Raw genomic sequence first — 23,497 nt, forward strand, 5'->3', positions numbered from 1 at the left:
CACATGAGGGCCACCTTGGCATAGTAAAACTTAAACAGAGATCAAATCAAATCAAATCAAAGTTTATTTATAGAGCACCTTTTTAAAACAGCAGGTGTTCACCAAAGTGCTGTACATACAATATAAAATAAACAGTAAAACTAAAAAGAATAAAATAAAATAAATAAAAACACAATGAAAAGCAATAAATACAATAATGAATTATAACACACACTTAAAAAAAAGAACTCCTAACAAGTAACTCTCATACTGTGTTATATGCAGTACTATACAAATATGTTTTTAAATGTAATTTAAAAACAACAAGTGAAGGTGCCTGCCTAATGTACAAAGGTAAATTATTCCAGAGATTATGCCGCGACCTGGTGTGGTGGCCAGGCATAGACAAAGACATTGAGGCCCTTGTTAAAGAATGCCCAGCATGTCTTGTAAGTGGAAAGACTGGTCGTCGACCCCCGCCACCCCTGCAACCTCTGGGCTGGCCCTCAAAGCCATGGGAGCATCTGCAATTAGACATATGTGGCGAGATCCACGGTGCCCCCCACTATCAGCGGTTCTTGGTCGTAGTGTATGATTTACACTCCAAACGGCGGGGTGGAACGCTTCCATCAATCCCTAAAAAATGGCATCAGAGCACATCAGGCCCAGGGCTGTTCCTTTAAACAAGCCATACGTCTAACACTGCTACACTACCGTGCTACCCAGCATTCAACCACAGAGGTTTCCCCAGCCTCTCTCATGCTGGGTAGGGAGTTACACCTACCACTGGACAGGCTCCGCCCCACCGCAGTGCAGAACACACTCACACCAGTCAAAGCCTCAGTCACCCGCCGTCAGAAGTGGATGAAACAGTGGTTTGACAAGAAAAAGAGGGTCAGGGTACCAGATATCACTGTGGCAGACTGGGTGTTAGCTCGACCGCACAGGGAAAACAAGATGGCATAATTTTGGTCCACTCCACAGCAAGTGGTCCGCCGACTGGGACCAGCCACATACCTCCTAGATGATGGCACCCGCTGGCACGCCATCTTCCTTCAGAAGGTGCCAGCACCTCCTGCAATGTTAACTGAGAACAGCGGGGACATAATGCCACCCAGAGCGGAGCAGGAGGACTCCATACCACAAGCATCCGCACAGCCTGAAGATACTTCCTCGTTGTCACACCCAGTGCCCCCATCATAATTGTCGCTGCCCTTTTCCCCAGCCTCCACACCACTGTTCTTCTCACCTTCAGCTGTGTGTTCTCCACGGCCAGTGCGCGCCAGGGCAAGGCCCAATTACCTGAAGGACTTTGTGTCTACTTTTCATAGTTGAACCCCCCAGAGAGGGGAAAATGTTATGTCCACTCAGGACGAATTAATCTGTGTTCGTTTGGTAACGCCTCGCTGCATGTTGAGGTTGCATCTGTTTTGGTCTAAAATGTTGAGTTCCGGTTTTTCTGAAAAGTAAAGAGAGTTGCATGCATAAATCTCTCGTCCAGCATCTTGTTTTATACACAAAAACGGCATTTTGTCAAAAAATCGAACCGGCTAGCTGTGGCTATTTAGGTTTCACAGAATAAATACGTTACCCCTCACATTTCCATATCAAAGACTGTATGTTGAACAGTGAAATTAGCTTGCTGTTACCACAACTTTTTAAAAAATATAGGTAAACATTATTAACTTACCATAAAACACTGCCTTCTCCCGTGTGGCGTGCTCCTCAAGTCTGAAGTGAAGTTCCAGAAAGTTCCGCAAAGAATAAACCAGTTGCTGGGTCAAAATAACCCAACCAGCTGTTTATTTGTGAATAACCCCCTTACAACTCATTTGACCCAGAATGAGCAACCCAATAATGTGTTTACAGTACCCCAAACAACCCATCATTCTGACCCAGCACAGTCAACCCAACAATTTGTTTACAGAAACAACCCAGCATTTTTTTGAGTGTGGGAATTTACCACTCCCAAAAGGCCACATTTATGAAAGAATCCACAATTAGAAATGGACCAGAGGTCACAGGCAGGAACATAGCAAGATGTTACACACAAGACAGTGCGTCAGCTAAAACATTTTCCTTTCCTTCAATGTGATGAATTTGTAGAGGATATGACTGCAGAAACAAACATCTCATCTCATCAAGCGCTGGTTGGTGGTACAACTCTGCTGTAAAAAAAAAACTAAAGGATTATGATCAGTCATCACTTTAATTGGAATGTCGCTGCCTAAATAAACCTTAAAATGTTGGATAGCCAAAATCAATGCCAAAGCTTCCTTCTCAATTACCGAAAAGTTTCTTTGATGGTTATTAAACTTTTTAGAAAAGAAACACACTGGATGTTCAACCCCTCAATCATCATCCTGCAAAAGGACTGCACCAACACCCTTTTCACTGGCATCCACCGCTAGTTTAAAAAGCGCCTTGAAATTTGGGGATGACAAGATAGGAGCATTCACTAACAATGCGTACACAAGTGTACACAAATGTGTGTACTATCGGATTTGTGTACTATCTACCCATGTAATCAACCTTTGGGATTGACTGTTTGCACTTCTTCTTGGCAACTGAATTAGTCCCCAGTGTAGCCCATTTTCAACCCATGTACTCATTTCCCATTAGTGACTAACTAGGTCCCACATGGGGAGCCCACCTGGGTTTGCCCATGTTGGACCTACTTAGTTGACCCAAGTGGGCCCCAGATAAGATGCCCATTTGAGCCCATGCCCACACCCTGTAGCCCATTTGTAACCCATATGGGCCCCACATAAAAGTGTTGGCTGGGTTGTGGATAAACATGAGATATAATTAATTTGGGGTACATCAAACAGGCAATCTTTGGTCTTATTAATCTATTACTTGTTCCAGAGCAAACTGATATTGGTTAAGGGTAAAATTAAGTTCCGTAACTCTATACTTAGGTTATATTTCACTTAAATCCTGTACTGAACCTGTACTGCTCACCTGTCGTGTCACTGCTACTCTTACAAATAAAACCAGTTAACCGTTCTCTGTGCTTCTCTTCCTTGAGTTTACCCACTCGCAACAATGAGAATTTATGAAGAAAACCAGATCCTCAGCCTTCATTTAGATTATATATGTTGCAGAAAGGAAGAATGCTTGTGTGAACAGTAAGTTATATCAGAAATAAATGCTGAGTCATTTGTTTCAGGCACATTTATAAATATAACACTGAATGACACACACATATATGATGCAGTTTTCTTTCATCAGCAACAGAGTGTGCGTGAACAACATGCCCTATAAATGAGAACCACAGCAAGGTTTGTAACAGTATTTTTTATTTTAATTTTACTACAAAGTCAGAAAACAAGGTGAAAACATCAGTGTTATCTATAATGTGCCATCTGGGGGCAGTAGCTCTAAAGCTGAGTGTTAGTGCTGTTGTAATGTATGATGCTGACACAATGTGAATTCTTTTCTTTTTTTTTTTATTATTTAAATAAATTGTATTATTATTTTGTGATCCAAATACATATATATATATACTTTATATATTCAATTTCAAATGTATTTCTGCCAATTTGATCTAATGGTTGTAAAGTTCGGTATATTTCGGTTAATATTATTTTTATTTTTTTTGTTTTTGTTTTTTTGTTTTTTTTTGTTTGTGGTTCTGTATGTATTTGTTTGTCCAATATGTATAATTGTACTCTTGTTTATTTTATTATTGTTCTTTTGTGATGGTCGTGATGTATTTTAGGACCCCCTTGAAAACGAGATGATGCATCTCAAGGGGTTTATCCTAATAAAAAATAAATTTTAGTGTAAGAGACATTCCAAGAGCCTTCAAATCATGTGTTATTTACTGCAACAGTTATTTGAATATACTGGTCATAAACGCTGTATAAGAGAAAAAGAAAAAAAGAAAAGAAAAGAAAACTGTAACTAATAAAGTTTTTCTGTCTTAACATTCTCTAAACTGTAAGCTCAATTGTTACAACTGTTTGCTGTAACATCAGACCTCTACAGCATGTCTGCAAAACGTAGTTTCTCACCCAAAACATTTAATTCATGCTTCAAAACCTAGCTATTGGGTCAGTAAATTGGCCAATGTCAGTTTTGTCTGTAAATTCAGATTCAGAGAGTAGGTAAAAATTGACTGGGAAAAGTCAACACTGTAGTACACAAAAATAAAATGAACATTTGTATTTATACAGTACATTCATTTTTGCAGCAATGTGTTACATGTCAACTGATAATTCTCAGTTCATTTTTACACACTCTTCTAACACATACAGTGCATATCTTAGTTACATATCTTCCTATTGCCCTTCCATGACAATAATTTTAGTTTATATGTAAGAGATTTCTAGAAAAAAATGTACTGTAAAAATACAAATGTATTTATCCATTACTGATGCAGCTGCTGCTGTTCAGAGCTGATTGTGATTCCTGTTTCATTACAACGGCAGGCTGTAAGGACCACCCATTGGCCCAATGACGGAATCCAACGGCCTGGCGAAGGTTTAATGCGTGTATGTCTTTTCAGCGCTCCAGTGAAGTTCACTTAATTTATTCAAATTTAGTTTTAGTATTACTTTAGCTCTACGCTTAATCTGACTCCAATTTCAAATGATAATCAAATTTAGATCGTATTTCTGATTAGAAAATAATCATAAATATTGATTATGAATTAATTTAGATCTTTGATTATTCCGATTATCCCATACTTTCAATTGACCTATGGCTAAGCCACGCCCCCTCCACTCACTCGGACAAACAGTCAACATTCGGTAACAGGCGCTATGGCAGCTGTCACAGTAGGAGACATTTCACAGGAGGCAATTGATGATTTTTGGAGACAGAAAGATTATATATCATCAAAGTCACCAAAAGGGCCTTAACTATGCATTGGAGGGTTATATTCATTTTATTTTGAGAAGGTCGATGAAAAGCTTCAGCTCCAGACAAAGATTTAACGTTACATGTCAGTGTGTAAACGTTATAGTTTGGTGCTATTTCGCTTCAAACGCTCGCTTTATACACGCGTCCTATTCGCTTTGGACGCGCAAATGGATTCAAAATGTTCAAGCGGCGAAGTAGACGCGATACGCGCAAATTTGACGCTCTATTCGCGTTTGGTGTGAACGCAGCATGTGTGTGTGTCAGAGAGAGAGAGGCGCGGGCGCGATCGCGATCGAACAGTGGAAACATAAAAACATAACGTTATTTGTGTAATTACTCCATTTTGTTCATACAGGACATCATTAAAACTGCAAAGTGTTTAGCCTAATTATATTTGTGTAAAACACAACATTGTGCTTTTGTCAAACTGTACTCTTGTCAAACTGCAACGCAGTTAGAAGCTAGGCTAACGTTACCTTAGAGATGTTAAAGATAACGTTTAAATACGTTGTTGACTTAGGCCTACCTTAGAACAGATGTAGACATCCTTGTTTAATTTATCCACGTTTAGTTGTGTTGTGGTCTAAGTTACCGCATAAATGAATCCAGAGCAGACACTTATCTCGATTGAGATGTGGCTTGGGAAAGGGTAAAAAATACACACCATCGCCCAGCCTCTCAGGATACCTAGTGTTGGAGTTGGAATGTACCCCATGCACACCGTTTGACCATTTTAAACTTAAAATGACAAGAAAAAAACAGATAAAAACGAATGAAAACTGACTAACTGCAATGCATTTCAATGGACGTGGAAGCAAAGAATGTACGAGTGTATTGGGTTAGCTATGCGCACTGTGATTGGCTCATCACGTTTGGGGGCGTGGCGTAGCCATAGGTCAATTATTCGTTCATTACGGACCTAGTGTCGCTTTGAGATGTCACGTCGCGACTGTGCGTTCACGATCACAAACTAGCCAGTCCTGAAATAGTCAGAGGGTGCAGTGCAAGTATTTTACCCTATGCAGCCGCTCACTGCAGACCCATAGGTGTAATTTTTATAATATTTGCAGCATACAACATGCTAAGTCAGGAGATAGTCCGAAATCAGAAGGTCTTCCTAAGATGTGCCCCATGGTCCATTCAAAGTGCCTTCAGTTTGATCTATCCTGGACAAAGATTTGCGGAAACACCAGACTACACACTAATCTACTAAAATGAATGATTTCTAAAACTTCAGAATAATTCAAGATGTAACATTTATTTGTCAGGAAATGTAAAAATGTATCATGCCAATTACAGAAGTAAATTATTAAAAGCCAATTCAGAAAATACATGACATCATTTACTCAAAGATGACCCTAAAAGTAAGTAATGTTTTCCTGACAAAGACACAGTAATGTGTCAGGGCTTTCCAACAGGAAAACACTGAAACATCACTATGGGGGATGATCCTGGTAAAGAGTCCCAAATATTGCTCTGTCCCCTCACCTTAAATACCAGACCAGAACAACAGGGGTTATACAAATGTTGTTTAGAGTTGTTTGGGCCAATCCATGTACCCCAGGGGGGTAGCACATGGTTTCAGGAGATATCGTAAAGAGATATCAGCCAGAGAGGAGAAACAGGATTCTTCTAAGTTCTCAATCTTTCTCATTAAACCAATGACTGCAATGAAATTAAGACCATTTTACCAATCGCACTGCGACCATTAAAATGACACCAAACATGTAAAGGAAAAACAACATATTCACAAAATACACCATATGTGTTAAATAGACATTCTTAATGAACTTTCAGTGACTTGAGGAGGGAGAAGAGGAGGGAGAGGGGGGATGAGTTGAAGTCAAACAAGGGGACAAGGAGATAAGTTTGGGCAGGACAAGGTTCTGTGCTCTGTCTTTGCTATCTGCTGTCCAGGGTGCATTTCATTTCTGCTGTCCAGGAAAGCACTTTTGGCATGTAGCCTTTCTTCTGCTTAAGAACCACTTTACTGTCATTAGGACCGAACAATCGTTTGACTGATGCTAAAGCCATCAAGAGGGCAGTCTTCAGCGAGAGGGACTGGAGGTCAGCTGACTCGAGCGTCTCAAAGGGTGGGCCCTGAAGTGCCCTAAGGACTGTGGAGAGGTCCCAAGATGGGACCGAGACGGGATCAGCCTTCTAGCCCCCCTGAGGAACATGCCTCATGCCTCATTCATTAACGAGTTGTGTTTCCCGATCGATTGGCCGGCTACAGGGGCATGATGTGCTGCTTTAGCCACCACATAAACTTTGAGCATGGAGGGGACACACTCACTGTCCAGCATCTCCTGCGGATACATAAGAACTGACAAGGAATCGCATTCAGCGGAAACTAGCTTGAGAAAATGGACCATTTCTGGGAGTAAAGGTGCCTTTTGGAAGGGGTGCTTGCCTCTGAGAGTGTTCTCATGACTTCCTGGGGACGGCCTGACGGCTCCCGTTGAGGGGCCAAACATGCAGGTCCCACAACTCCGGCTGGGGGTGCCAGATTGTCCCTCCTGGCTGGGAGAGAAGGTCTCTCCTCAGCTGTATGGGCCATGTGGCTGATCACAGTAGCTGGACTAATTCTGGGAACCAGGGCTGGGTCTGCCAGAGTGGTGCCACTGGAAGAACAGCACATGAATCTTCCCTTATCCGACTGATAACCAGCGGAAGCAGGGCTACATTAGGGAAGGCATAAAGGCCACTTCAGAGCTATATTGCTTTGACCGCTCGGGGGTGGAGTCTCCATTCGAGCGTGGGGGGACGGGGGAGTCCACCGCATGACAACATGTCTGCTCCCTCGGCTCGAGGAGCCCGGCACATGAACCGCCCTCACAGAGCAGAGGTTCCTCTGTGCCCATAGGAGAAGATGGTTAGCCAATCTGTATAGAGGGCAAGACCTTAGGCTTAGTCTGTTGTGATTGGTCTACTCTGCTCTGATTGGTCAGATGACCCAGTCTGTTTTGATTGGTCTACTCTGCTCTGATTGGTCAGATGGCTTAGTCTGTTGTGATTTGTCTACTCTGCTCTGATTGGTCAGATGGCCTAGTCTGTTTTGATTGGTCTACTCTGCTCTGATTGGTCAGATGGCTTAGTCTGTTTTGATTGGTCTACTCTGCTCTGATTGGTCAGATGGCCTAGTCTGTTTTGATTGGTCTACTCTGCTCTGATTGGTCAGATGGCCTAGTCTGTTTTGATTGGTCTACTCTGCTCTGATTGGACAGATGGCCTAGTCTGTTTTGATTGGTCTACTCTGCTCTGATTGGACAGATGGCCTAGTCTGTTGTGATTGGTGTACTCTGCTCTGATTGGCCAGACGGCCCAGTCTGTTTTGATTGGTCTACTCTGCTCTGATTGGTCAGATGGCCTAGTCTGTTTTGATTGGTCTACGCTGCTCTGATTGGTCAGATGGCCTAGTCTGTTTTGATTGGTCTACGCTGCTCTGATTGGTCAGATGCCTAGTCTGTTTTGATTGGACTACTCTGCTCTGATTGGACAGATGGCCTAGTCTGTTTTGATTGGTCTACTCTGGTCTGATTGGTCAGATGGCCTAGTCTGTTTTGATTGGTCTACGCTGCTCTGATTGGTCAGATGCCTAGTCTGTTTTGATTGGACTACTCTGCTCTGATTGGACAGATGGCCTAGTCTGTTTTGATTGGTCTACTCTGCTCTGATTGGTCAGATGGCCTAGTCTGTTTTGATTGGTCTACTCTGCTCTGATTGGTCAGATGGCCCAGTCTGTTTTGGTTGGTCTACTCTGCTCTGATTGGCCAGATGGCCCAGTCTGTTTTGGTTGGTCTACTCTGCTCTGATTGGCCAGATGGCACAGTCTGTTGTGATTGGTCTACTCTGCTCTGATTGGCCAGATGGCCCAGTCTGTTTTGGTTGGTCTACTCTGCTCTGATTGGCCAGATGGCACAGTCTGTTGTGATTGGTCTACTCTGCTCTGATTGGCCAGGGCTGCGTTCAGCCCCGACAAAACGTTGCACACCGCTTTTTAAACAGAAACGGTGGTGCGTTGAACACACTGTTCTGATGACGCAAGAGTTGCAACTATGGCAGCTGAGAAGGCCATTCTTTGTGTTCTTTGTGAAGAATTTTCGGAGCCTAATGAAGTCGGTATAAATATGTGTTTAATACTACAGAATATGCCCGATGTTACAGTTACTGCACTTGCTGCCCAGAACAAAAGGGATTGCTGAAACTGAAGCACACATCTTACCTAATTCAGACTAAAACACATCTATTTAGCCTCACAGATACTGACTTTATTTGTAGTTCATACTGTTTTAATACCCTGTATTTTCTTTCTCATTTTTAGGAAAAGCACTTAATTACCATTGTTTATTTCTATACCAAATGTCATACACTTGCAATGAAGCTAAAAATATAAACAACTACATTATCATGTTGATATCCCATATTTTTTACAATAAAACTTACGACAAACATGTCTTCTAATATCCTCAGTTGTTGCGTATACCGAGCTGCATCAAACACATTTGTAAATTACTTTCCTTGAACCCATTGTGCGAGTTCACTTTAATACCGCGTGCTTTATATACATGTTGCTGCTGATTGGACTGCAGTTCTGACACACCCACCAAACAAGAGAAAGGAGTTCATAAGAGCGGTAGAGTACATGAGATGGGTCGCTTAAAATCATTTTTGCCTCATTTAGTGTGCATTGCTCATACAGAGTCTGAATACTGGGATAGTCTTTCAGTCCAATCATTTTCATCGAAGTTCGAACAATATAAAGTATCTTTGATTTAGATTTTACAGAAAGATAACCGTACCAAGTAGACAGACCATATCTGATCACACTTTCCAGTACTGACTGATAAAAAAGGAACATAATTTTCCTATCAACTCCATAAAACCACAATCTTTGTAAAAAATACAATCTCTGGTGAAGTCTTTCACACACCCAATTAACATGCTTGTCCCACATGTCGATGAAACATTGAAAGAACTAGTTACCGAACCTCCATCGCAAGGACGACTCGAGCAGGGCGTTTCTCAGTGATACGCTACTCAGTTGGTGTACATTATGAGATGTTGCAACTGTAATTCCTCACTGTGGCGAGCAGGACGAGGCCGAGGGCCGTGGGATTACTGACGAGCAACACCTGCGTGACGCACCGGTCTCGTATTTCTCACGGAGGAGTGGAAGCATAAAGGAGGAGCAATGACAGTGAAGGACGAGAGAGGCCAGGCCTGGATTTATGTTGTTTTATTTTGTTATATGTGACAGCAGTCGTCCGTGAGGGGCTGCTGTCTTTACTTAACTTGTATTGGTTTATTTCTTTATTAAAGTTTGTTTAATCGCTGGTTCCCGCCTCCTTCTTCCCATAACAACGAACTGCGTTACACTCAGCATCAGCATTAACAAATGTATGTGTATATTTGTAATTTATTGCGGTGCACATGCAGGAACTGTATCATTAACTGTATCAATAACAGTGCATAAGTTAACTGAGCACTAACGTGAATGACTGATCGTAACAGTACAGTTTGTAAAAACAAATCTTGCTCCATCCTTTATTTTTACTCAAAGTAGAAAGAACGACAGACAATCTGCATTAATAGACACAGTTTTAGGTAATAGTGGCCCACAGCTGATTAGTATGGAGCTAGAATTGTGTCTTTATTACATGCGAGAAAATAAATGATCTGAGAGAAAAAAAAAAAGTTTGAGAGAAAAAGTTATTTAAATCGATTGCTGGACATTGTAATGTTATTGTACATATATCTGATATTGATATTGCCCCTCCGTATATTCACCAGGCCCACCTATTAATGAAGTTCTGTATCCGCCACTGACGTAACATAGGAAAGGAAACGTGGAAGTTAAAATACAGAAATAAATACTGATAACATATTTTGAGCTTTTAAGTGCTTTATATATATATATATATAAATTCCCCCGAAGCCCCGTAGCATTTACTGTCCCCCCCAGGTTCAAAATTGCTCCTATGCCCCTGATCTTACCCAAACATTGGAGTGTCCGTGCTCAACTAAGGCAGAGGCGGCATCTATGCCAGTGAACCGAACAATGGTGTAATGATTCAGTTCGGCTCCCAAGACAAGACGATGCTCACCCGACTGGCCAATAGGAACGTGGCCCCGCCCATGACACAATTTTCACAGTGAAAGCAAAATTTCACAGTGAAAGCAGAATCCTGACACGAGAGCAAGAAATTGCATCGAGAGCAAAGAAAAGCGTTTTGAGAGAAACACTTTTTTTTTTAGAGAAAATGTTTTCACACTGATAGCAAAAAATATATATTTGAGTTTTTTTCAAAGTATTTTGAGAGAGATTCTTTTCTCAGAAATAATTTTAAAAATTTCAAATTTATATTTTTTTATGTTCTATGAGAAAATACTTTCTCTCAAAACTTTTTTTTTAGTCTCAAATATTATTATTTTTTGCTATTGGTATAAAAACTTTTCTCTCAAATATTCTTTTTTCTCTCATGAAATGCTATTTTGCTATCAGTGTGATAACTTTTTTTTTTCTCTCAGATCATTTATTTTCTCGCATATAATAAAAACACAATTCTAGCTTCATAATTAGCATAAGTATTTCAGTAAGGCTGTAATAACGTGAGTTAGCCGGAAACTTACACAAAATTAAACACAAAGCTATGTATTCTGAACACCCAGTAGAAAATATATACATCAATAATTATTCATACTTGCAGGTTGTGATTCTGTAGCCTGGTAATACCAAACTCTGCTACTTCGCTTTGCTTCGTAGACAGAGTCTGGAATGGCATAATAGAGAAGTGTTTTCTCTCTCGCGGGGGGGGGGGGGGGGGGGGCGCTTGTCTGAAGTTTAAAATCATTGGTTACCCGTAAGCCAATCACATAACGTTTGGTTATGGCGTGTGTTATGCGCATGCTCAGCCGCATCTAACTTCCACTGTAAACACATGTATGATGCAAAAACTAAACCATCGAGCGAAATACCGGAGTGAACATGGCTGTGATCGACTTTTGCAGATTATGTGAAGTAAATCTACGCATCCACGGTACAATCAGCGTCTACGTCACGGCTCTCAGCCCGCCCTCTGTTCGCTGATTGGCCCGGCTGTTTTCAGGCCGGAGGAAAACGGAAAGCTATTACGCTGTCTCAGACTGAGGACAGAAGCGAAATGAAATTGAGCGGAAGTACGAAGTCTGACGTAGTCAGGCTAGTGATTCTGAGGAGTTGGTCCAAATAAAGTGGGTACGGTCCCATCTTAAATGGATAAGAGTTTTGTGAATCTCATTCTCACAGAGATTTGAGAAGCAGTCGTCAGAAGGTTACACTGCTGTTGTATCGCTGAGGTCATTTTAACCACTGATTTAGTTTTAATCCTCATCTTTTGGAAGTGTTTACAAAGAGAGTTTGCTGTTGCAGAGCAGAAAACAGGGTCTTCTCGACATGAACACAACATGAACACAAACACGAACAGCTTTTGAGGGCGGGGCAAAGAAGACATTGTTCGCCGGCAGCCAATGAAGACCATAGGCGTTAAGTATGCAAATGTGTTACACTGTTACATATGCCGGTCACAGCAGTGAGACTGGAGTTACTGACGACTCGTTTAGGAGGTTCAGACTCGATTCTTTCTTTTGGGAGACAATAACTTGATTTATCGTGCACTTTCCACTTTACAACTTTGCAGAACATTTACATTCACAAACAGCCGTATTACACACTGCATGAAAGGGAATGTTCAAAAAACATAATAGAGGCACTTTAAGACCTTTTAACCAACTTTGCTGTTGACAAAGTCCTATTTAAGTGTTGATTTGATTAAGCAGGACTGGTTGTGTTTAGTCCAGCTGAACCACAGTATAAACACATTTACTGTAATATATTTGAGGAATTAGTAACTACAGGGGCAAATACATTTTCACGCTGGCCTTGTTGGTATTGGATAACTTTTTGCTTCAATAAATAACATAGTCTTTTACAAACTGTACTTTGTGTTTACTCAAGCTGCCTTTGTTTTATGTTTTAATTTCTGAATCAATTTAGTATGAGATGTGCACAAAACCCAATCAAGATGAGGGCAAATAATTTTTCACAGCATTATATGATCATATCACTGTATTGTCTTCTCTTCTACTCTTCACTGTAATCTGGTGTTTTTTGTTCAATTCTAGGAGGAGCTCAATACAGCACTGAAGACCTTACAAGAGAAACTTAAACACAGAGAAAAAATGAAAGGAGAGTTTGAGAAAACAGTTCAACACATCAAGGTGAGGAAACAGAATCAAGAGTCATGTATAGTATCACTGTATACAGTTATGATTTAATATAATGGATTATAGTTGATTATTTCTGTAAATGACGAGCATCAATCTGCTTCTGGATCCGTTCTATGTCGGGTATCTGAGTTTATCTCTGATATGAATGATGTGAAGTGTTGATGTGTGTCGATTGAGATGATTGAAGTGAATGTGATGTGATTTCAGTCTCAAGCTGAGCACACAGAGCGTCAGATTAAACAGCAGTTTGAGAAGCTTCATCAGTTTCTCAGAGATGAAGAAGAAGCTACAGTCACTGCACTGAGGGAGGAAGAGGAGCAGAAGAAGCAGAGGATGAAGGAGAAGCTGGAGGAGATGAACACACACATCTCAGCTCTTTCACACACAATCAAAGACATGGAGGAGATGATGAAAGCCAATGACGTCTGCTTTCTGAAGGTCTGATTTCAGATCATTAGTTGATCATTGGTTGATTGATTGAGTTGTTGATGATAAATGGTGTGTTTGTTCTGCAGGAGTTTCCAGTCTCAATGGAAAGGTGAGTGATCTGCTCCTGTCTCTGGTCTCTCTGGTTCTGATCCAAAGCCACTGCAGTTCTGACTCCTGAATGTTCTTCCAGAGTCCAGAGCTCACAGCCGGATCCACAGATGGCTTCTGGAGCTTTGATTCATGTGCCACGATACTTGGGCAACCTGCCGTTCAGAGTCTGGAAGAAGATGCAGGACATCGTCCAAAACAGTGAGTCTGACTGCAGGAGATTTGAGCTGGAGAGTTAAAGGTCCTTCATGACACACACTAATAGATAGATAGATAGATAGATAGATAGATAGATAGATAGATAGATAGATAGAAGACAGACAGATAGACAGATTAGATAGATATATATAGGCTATAGATAGATAGATAGATAGATAGATAGATAGATAGATAGAAGACAGATAGATAGATAGATAGATAGATAGATAGATAGATAGATAGATAGATAGATAGATAAATAGATAGATAGATAGAAGACAGATAGATAGATAGATAGATAGATAGATAGAAGACAGATAGATAGATAGATAGATAGATAGATAGAAGACAGATAGATAGATAGATAGATAGATAGAAGACAGATAGATAGATAGATAGATAGAAGACAGATAGATAGATAGATAGATAGATAGAAGACAGATAGATAGATAGATAGATAGATAGATAGATAGATAGATAGATAGATAGATAGAAGACAGATAGATAGATAGATAGATAGATAGATAAATAGAAGACAGACAGACAGATAGATAGACAGATAGATAGATAGATAGATAGATAGATAGATAGATAGATAGATAGATAGAAGATAGATAGATAGATAGATAGATAGATAGATAGATAGATAGATACTGCCCTTTTTCAAAATTAATCACAAGTCCCCTTCTCTAACAAATATCAATGATAGTATTGTGGTCAATAAGACAAAATGCATTTGATTATAATTAACATGACAATGTGTACAAAACTAAAGTAGCCTAAATTCATGTTTATTTTTACATTTCTGTCAGTCTGGGGTGTCGTTGCTATGGGTTACGCCACTTGCGTGTGACTGTCTTGCTTCGGTCTTGACTGAAGAGGTCAGTCTCCGTTTCGAGGGTCTAAAACTCTGGAGTAGTGTGTGTGAACCAGGCGCAACCGTAGCGAAGGGTATGCGTTTTAAACATAGACAGTAAAAGATGAAAATGCACTGGTGTAAACGCAGGTATATCCCACAGTCTGCTGGGAGCCGATGCTCTCGAGCCAGATAGGGTTCTTTCAGTGAGTAGGCCTATATGACTCAACTGCAATTTTTAAACTTTTTTTTCTATAATAAAAGGTAGTGTATCGATTCTATTAAAAATCAACATATCACATATTTTACAATATTAGTACATAATTCACTGAAGCTTGTTTGTCATGTATAATACACCGACCAATCGTCATCTGACACAACAAGTTCAAATTTCATTGGACGATGTGAAGTGGAGCGGGAATTTTCAGTTGATGTGTCCATTTACTTCCATAGTATTTTTTTTTTCCTACTATGGAAGTAAATGGACACGTCAACTGTTTGGTTACAGACATTTTTCAAAATATCTTCTTTTGTGTTCAGCAGAAAAAAGAAATTCATACAGGTTTGAAACAACTTGAGGGTGAGTCTATGATGACAGAATTTTCATTTTTGGGTGAACTATCCCTTTAAAGGCACACTGTGAAGGAATTGTGTTTTTGTCAAACAGCGACCCCTAGAGTCGCTATGGAATACTTGCACTGTCGTAAATACCCCTCCACCCTGTACACCGGTACCTGCGTCGGGCATGGAATAGGCACAGATAGACTCCGAAGACATGATTATTGCAATTTATCATAATAGTTTGCAAATTGTGCTCGTTTACACTATTTACAACCTCTTCGTTAGGCTTATTTATGTCCTGATAATTATGTGAGATATTAAAAACTGTTCTCATGATAATCGCAAGAATCAACGTCAACAGCGTCATCTGATATCCCTCAGGACTACGTGATAAATGCACCTCACAACACCTGAGTTCAGCTGGCAAACTAGTTCGTGAGGCAAGCTAGGCAATAAAACATAACGCAAAAAACACGTAAGAGAAACGAGTGTTTGTTAGCAAGTCTGTTAACAGCTCTGATAATAGAAAACTAGCTATATGTGGAAATTATTGGACTGGTCTAATTATCAGCAATAAATGAATGAACAGCATATAAAAAACATACATAGCCTACTACAAGCAAGCACAACAACACACAACATAGAATGCAAACAAGTTTACAAATAAGAGATTTATTTACTGGCCACTTCATGCGTTTTCTCAGATCGGATAGCTATCTGATTTATCAAAACAATTCCTTTTACACCTGGTCACATAAATGTGTTTTTGCGAAACGGATTTAAATCCGATCTTCAATTCCCGTGCTATATGCAGATTTAATGGAGTGCACGTCACCGAAAGCAACAGATATGAGCTGCATTTTATTGATCATCAGCTAAAATTTCAAAATCAAAGACCGCAATAAGAGAGAGCAGTTACTATGGGGCGCCGTTTGTAAAGCGGTTCACGCTGAAAATAACAGCAACATTTTGTCACATTTAACTTCAAACAATGTTTAAAAAACTGGTATGAATTTTTGACGGTCACTTTTTACCACATTTACAACAATATTTGTCAACTTAGAGATATTTTAAATAGCTAAATCTAAATATTAAATGTTACACCTTAATGTTAAATGTTAAATCTAAATGCTAAATCTAAATCTAAATGTTAAATCTAAATCTAAATGTTAAATATAAATATAAATATAAATGTTAAATCTAAATATTAAATCTAAATCTAAATGTTAAATGTTAAATCTAAATCTAAATGTTAAATCTAAATATTAAATCTAAATCTAAATGTTAAATTTAAATGTTAAATCTAAATCTAAATGTTAAATCTACATGTTAAATCTAAATCTAAATCTAAATGTTGAATCTAAATCTAAATGTTAAATCTAAATGTTAAATCTAAATCTAAATGTTAAATCTACATGTTAAATCTAAATCTAAATCTAAATGTTGAATCTAAATCTAAATGTTAAATCTAAATGTTAAATCTAAATCTAAATCTAAATGTTAAATCTAAATCTAAATGTTGAATCTAAATGTTTGGGGTGAAACTAAATATTTAACTAATATGCAAATTCAAAATGCCGGTAACAGGAAGTGCCAAAATAAAAGCTCGAGGTGGTCAGTGTGTGTTTATAGCATGGTTTATAGTGTCAAATAACGAATAAAAACCATCTCATCCGAGGAAATGGACTCTTGGACATAGATTATCGTGATAATAACTACCTAAAATAATAAACACGTTTGGAGAAACTGTATTTGAAGAGTAGAGGCTAGTGTCACTTTTATGAAAAGTGCAGGACATATGACCTGTAGCCATAATAGCCAGCCACTAGGGGGCTCACTTTGACTGAATGTCATGTCATCACTCTGTCATCACGATACGCTACAGTTTCTCCAAACGTGTTTATTATTTTAGGTAGTTATTATCGTTATATTATAGTTATTATTATGAGATGGTTTTTATTCGTTATTTGACACTATAAACCATGCTATAAACACACACTGACCACCTCGAGCTTTTATTTTGGCACTTCCGGCATTTTGAATTTGCATATTAGTTAAATATTTAGTTTCACCCAAAACATGTAGATTTAGATTCAACATTTAGATTTAGATTTAGATTTAACATTTAGATTTAACATTTAGATTTAGATTTAACATTTAGATTTAACATTTAGATTTAGATTTAATATTTAGATTTAACATTTAGATTTAGATTTAACATTTAAAATTTAGATTTAACATTTAGATTTAACATTTAGATTTAGATTTAATATTTAGATTTAACATTTAGATTTAACATTTAGATTTAACATTTAGATTTAGATTTAACATTTAGATTTAACATTTAGATTTAGATTTAACATTTAACATTTAGATTTAACATTTAGATTTAGATTTAACATTTAGATTTATATTTAGCATTTAGATTTAATATTTAACATTTAGGTGTAACATTTAATATTTAGATTTAACTATTTAAAATATCTCTAAGTTGACAAATATTGTTGTAAATGTGGTAAAAAGTGACCGTCAAAAATTCATACCAGTTTTTTAAACATTGTTTGAAGTTAAATGTGACAAAATGTTGCTGTTATTTTCAGCGTGAACCGCTTTACAAACGGCGCCCCATAAGTTACAGCCCTGGAAGATAATTTCATTTCTCTACTTTTAATGATGATGATTGTGTGTTAAGCGTCTGCGACTTACTTTCACTTTGATTTGCGATAGTTTGCACGTTGGCTTGATGAATAACGTTAGATGCTCAGCTTCTCATCTGCGGTGATGCGTGTTCCAGTAGCGTCGTCATATCTGGCTATAACATGTAGCCTCTCACACGGTTATTTTTTTAGCATTTTTGGGAGGAGTACACTTTACATATGTGGTTTCAACAACCAGATGCATTTACACTTGTCCAGTTTCGTCTGGAATGCGTCTCAGATCTCCTCCTGAAGTGGTTTGAGCGATCGGATTCAAATCCGTCTTGAATGCGTTTCGGAGGGCATTTACACCTGGTCTTTTCACGATCAGATAGCTATCCCATCTGAGAACACGCATGAAGTGGCCAGGTGTAAACAGCCCCCATGTCAAAAACATACGCACGAAAGCCGAAAACAAACGCTGGTTGGCATCTCACGTCCATAGACAGTAAACGCTCACGTCCAAATTTGAGGAAGTGGGGTGGGGGGGGGGAAGTGACGTATGCCGTAAAGCAGTCGAATTTTGTAGTTCTTTTTGTGCTCGGGTTACTACCCGAACCCCGAAGTTACGTAGTGCCAGTAAAAGCGATACAGACCCCGTCAGGCTATGGCAGACGCGTCATTCAACCTATTGTAAGTCCATGTACCATCACAAGGGTCTTGGAAATATATTATGAAGGTTGAAAAGTTTCACAGTGTGCCTTTAAAGTATATAGGCTATTTTTATAAGTCTCTTATGCGCATCAAGCCTGCATTTATTTGATCAAAAATCAGATGTATTTCTGTGATGCAAAGCTGGATTTTCAACAGCCATAACTCCAGTCTTCAGTGTCACATGATTCTTCAGAAATCATTCTAATATGATGATTTATAATCAATGTTAAAAACTGTTTTTTTTTTTTATTGAACCTGTGATACTTTTTCAGGATTCATTGATCAATCAAAAGTTAAATAAAAAAACATTAAATTAAAATATAATTTATTTTACAAGTCTTTACTGTCACCTTTTTTAAAACAAAAATCAATTTAGCACATCATTGCTGAATAAAAGTATTAATTTCTTTAAAAAAAAGAAAGAAAGAAAGAAAGAAAGAAAGAAAGAAAGAAAGAAAGAAAAAATTACTGACCCCAAACGTTTGAACGGTAGTGTATAGGCTATTGGTAGAAAATATTTCTATTTTAAATAGATGCTGGTCTTTTTTTTTAACTAAGAGTCCTGAAAAAAAATCAAAGGTTATAAGTATATTATAATAGAAAACAATTATTTCAAATTGTGTAATATTTCACAATGTTTGTTCTGTATTTTAGATCAAATAAATGCCGCCTTGATGAGCATAAAAGGCTTCTTTCAAAAACATTAAAAATAGTAGTGTCCAAACTACCTATATACTAATATACTTATACTTATATACTTATAATACTACTATATATACATATAATATTCTCATCAGTGTTCAGTCAGCTTCAACAAATTTAAATCTGCATATTTATGATATTTTAACCTTTATAAAGGGCATTTTTTCCTCTAATCGTTTTAAATATATGCTTCATCTTTCATTTTAAATTCTTAAATTTGATTAAATTATTAAATTATAATAATAAGACCCTAAAGGGCTGTTACCAGTTAAATAAAATAATTTACACACTGTGAAATTACAACCGCATTAAATAATGTTATGAGATTGTAATATTTTTGGAATATGCAAATAAGAAATGTTGTAAATAATGACACTAAACCACCAGTAGGTGGCGGCAGGTATGAAGGTAAAAGAGCAGCAAAACGTCTCAGGTTACGACTGTAACCATAGTTCCCTGAGAAAGGGAACGAGACGATGCGTCGATAAAGCTTTGGGAACGCCCCCGGCGTGAATGCGTCTGAAGCATCTATGTCAACTAGTCCAATGGAATGAATGAAATGCGCGTCACGGGCGGGTGACGTCATGACCAGGAAGCTATAAAAGCGCATCCGGTGAAACCGGCTTTAGCTTCGAAATTTGCCGAAGCAAGTCGATTACAGGAATGCAGGAAGTATGGCAGGGCGACGCATCGTCTCGTTCCCTTTCTCAGGGAACTATGGTTACAGTCGTAACCTGAGACGTTCCCTTTCGAGGGAACTCGCGATGCGTCGATAACGCTTTGGGAACGAGAATACCCAAGCCGCCAGAATTCCAAATGCCTGCGTGTAAGCCTGTTGTCAAAAAACCCACACTAAGCACTGAGCACCTGAGACCCTGGGGCAGCATCCAGGTCCAGGCTATAGAATCTGACAAATGTGAGCGGAGAAGACCAACCCGCCGCATCACAAACGTCTTGGAGGGACACTCCAGATATTAAGGCTTTAGAGGCCGCCATACTTCTAGTGGAATGAGCTCTGACCGCCAAAGGACAGGGCTGGCCAGAGGACTCATAGGTAAGAGAAATAGCCTCGACTATCCACTTACTAACTGTCTGCTTAGAAGCCGGACAACCTCTCTTGGATGATCCAAAACAGACAAACAATTGATCGGACTTCCTCCATGGAGAAGACCGATGAACATAAGTATCCAATGCTCGCACTGGACACAACAAGTTCAGCTTTTCCTGGCCCGGAGAAGTAAAAGGTGGAGGACAGAAAGCCTGAAGCACAATAGGCCTCGGAATAATGGTTGGCACCTTAGGGACATAACCCTGTTTAGGATACAAGAATGCCTTGACCATTCCCGGTGCGAATTCAAGGCAGGTGGGAGAAACCGAAAGGGCCTGAAGATCTCCGACTCTCTTGAGGGACGAAATGGCTAGAAGACAAATAGTCTTGAAAGTCAGAAATTTCTCTGAGACCGACTCTAAGGGCTCAAACGGAGCCCCCGATAGGCCCTCCAGTACCAACGCCAAGTCCCAAGCCGGCATCCTAGTGCGTGTTACAGGCCTTAGCCTCAGGGTGCCACGAAGGAAACGAGTAATCAGGGGGTCTCGACCCAACGATACACCACCCACCGGGACGTGGAAGGCCGCAATGGCTGCCACGTATACTTTTAAGGTGGATGGACATAAACCTGACGCAAAGCGATCCTGCAGAAACTCCAGTACTGTGTTTACTGAACAGTTAACCGGGTCCCACTGACGCTGGTGACACCAAGTAGTGAAGACTCTCCATTTCAAAGAGTACAATTTCCTCGTAGCGGGAGCTCTGGAGCTTAGAATGGTCTCAACAACCTCGGTTGAAAGACCACTCTCTATGAGTTGGGCCCCCTCAGAGGCCAAACCCAAAGTTTCCAAATCTCTGGTCGGGGGTGGAATATTGTGCCCCCGGCCTGAGACAGAAGGTCTCTCCTGATCGGTAACTCCAAGGGAGGACCGTCTAGTAGATGAATCAGGTCCGCAAACCAGATTCGACTTGGCCAACGTGGTGCTACTAGCAATAGGCTTATTCCGTGCTGACGAACTCTCTCCAGAACTCCTGGGAGCAGAGCAACAGGGGGAAAGGCGTACAGACGTAGCCTCGGCCACGTCTGCACCATAGCATCCAGCCCCAGGGGGGCTGGGTGGGTAAGGGAGAACCAGAGTGGACAGTGCGTCGTATGCTGAGACGCGAACAGATCCACTTCGGCCTTGCCGTAAAACTCCCAAATCTTCTCCACCACCTCGGGGTGAAGTCTCCAGTCCCCTGGCCTCAGCTCCTGCCTCGACAGGACGTCTGCTCCGATATTCTGGCCCCCTGGAATATACACTGCCCTCAGAGAGAGTATCTTCCCCAGGGACCATAGGAGGATCTGGTGTGCCAACTTGCATAGTGGACGCGACCGCAGACCCCCCTGACGATTTATATAAGAGACCACCGATGTGTTGTCTGTCCGGACAAGCACATGGTGATCCCTCAGGTCTGGGAGAAAATGTCTCAACGCGTTGAAAACAGCCAACATCTCCAGGCAATTTATGTGCCAAGAGAGATGATGACTCCTCCACAGACCCTGAGCTGAGCGGCCTTCCATTACCGCTCCCCAGCCGGTGAGGGAAGCATCTGTCGAGATAGCAACTCGATGGCAAAGAGCTCCCAACACCGGACCCTGGGACAGGAACCAAAGTTTCTTCCATATAACCAAAGCGCGGAGACACCGCCGCGTGACCTTGATCATACGAAGCGGGTTTCCCCTCGGGGAAAACCCTCTGGTCCTGAGCCACCACTGCAAAGGTCTCATGTACAGCAGGCCAAAAGGTATCACGTTGGACGCCGCTGCCATGAGCCCTAACAGTCTCTCGAACTGCTTCACAGTGCGTGACTGACCTAGCTTTAGCTCTTTTATGGCTGTTAGGATAGCAGCTACACGAACGGGCGATAGATTGGCTCGCATCGTGACTGAATCCCATACCACACCCAGAAAAGTGGTCCTCTGTAATGGAGATAGCACACTCTTCTTGGCGTTGAGCCTCAACCCCAATTTCCGCATATGTGCGAGGACGACATCTCGATGCCGAACCGCTAACTGTTCTGATTCCGCTAGAACCAGCCAGTCGTCTATGTAATTCAGAATACGTATGCCCTGCAGCCTGAGCGGGGCCAGAGCTGCATCTACGCACTTCGTGAATGTGCGGGGTGATAAAGCTAGACCGAATGGAAGAACCCGATACTGGTATTCTTTGCCCCCGAAAGAAAACCTCAGGAACTTCCTGTGCTGAGGGAGGATGGAGACATGGAAGTAAGCGTCTTTCATATCTATTGTGACAAACCAGTCCTCGGATCTGATTTGAGTCACGATCTGTTTGAGTGTCAGCATCTTGAACTTGAGTTTTTGAACTGTACGATTCAACAGACGAAGATCTAAAATGGGACGCAACCCCCCATCCTTTTTTGGAACGATGAAATAGCGGCTGTAAAAACCCGATTCTCTGTCGGGTGAAAACACCTGCTCTATAGCTTCTTTCGCCAGAAGAGCTTTCACCTCCTGTTCCATCACCAGAGCCTGCTCGGGGTGTACCAGCGTGGGCACCACCCCGTTGTAGCGAGGAGGACGCAAACCGAACTGGATTCTGTATCCTTTCTCTACTATATGCAGGACCCATTGAGAAATATTTGGCAGATTCTTCCACTCTGTCAGAAAATCTACTAAGGGAACCAGCCTCTCGAGGCTGGCCTCTGGTGTAATTGAGACACTCGGCCCGGGGGCCCGAAACATATCGGCAGGAACCACCCGAACTGAATGTTTTTGAACCCCCCTCAGAAGGTTCATATCTGACGCAATGTCGAGTTGACATTGCACCAGACGATCGCTGGGAACCACTGCGCCCCGAGACCAAGGGTGCGGGGTTGGCAGAATGGCTCCCTGAGGACACCGAGGTGGAGCGGACACCGTATGCTGAGGTGTGATCCGCTCCACCCCGGGTGGGGCTGCCCTCATGGGTCTGACTCCATAGGAGTCAGGACCTTTTCTTTTGAGCCGAAGCCTTCTTAGCCTGAAGGACGGTCCTCAGATCCGGCTTCTGCTTTGAAGGCTTCGGCTGAGAGTGCTGCGTCTGTTTCCAGTGTTTTTGTGGCGGAGCACGAGACGCAACACTCTCT

The 23,497-nt window shown here is 40.7% G+C and overlaps 1 protein-coding gene across 1 annotated transcript in view; it reads left to right on the forward strand.

Annotated features, from left to right (window-relative positions):
- The window catches only part of LOC307148340 (nuclear factor 7, ovary-like), a 72,727-nt gene that overhangs the window by 46,428 nt on the left and 2,802 nt on the right, over positions 1 to 23,497 (forward strand). The window contains exons 2-5 of the mRNA XM_079853782.1: positions 13,012 to 13,107; positions 13,324 to 13,554; positions 13,632 to 13,654; positions 13,736 to 13,854. Coding sequence (XP_079709908.1) covers positions 13,012 to 13,107; positions 13,324 to 13,554; positions 13,632 to 13,654; positions 13,736 to 13,854 — 469 coding nt within the window. The remainder of the gene's footprint in view (positions 1 to 13,011; positions 13,108 to 13,323; positions 13,555 to 13,631; positions 13,655 to 13,735; positions 13,855 to 23,497) is intronic.

This window comes from Squalius cephalus, assembly GCF_949319135.1.
Source record: "Squalius cephalus genome assembly, chromosome: 20".
In the NCBI taxonomy this organism is placed as follows: domain Eukaryota; kingdom Metazoa; phylum Chordata; class Actinopteri; order Cypriniformes; family Leuciscidae; genus Squalius; species Squalius cephalus.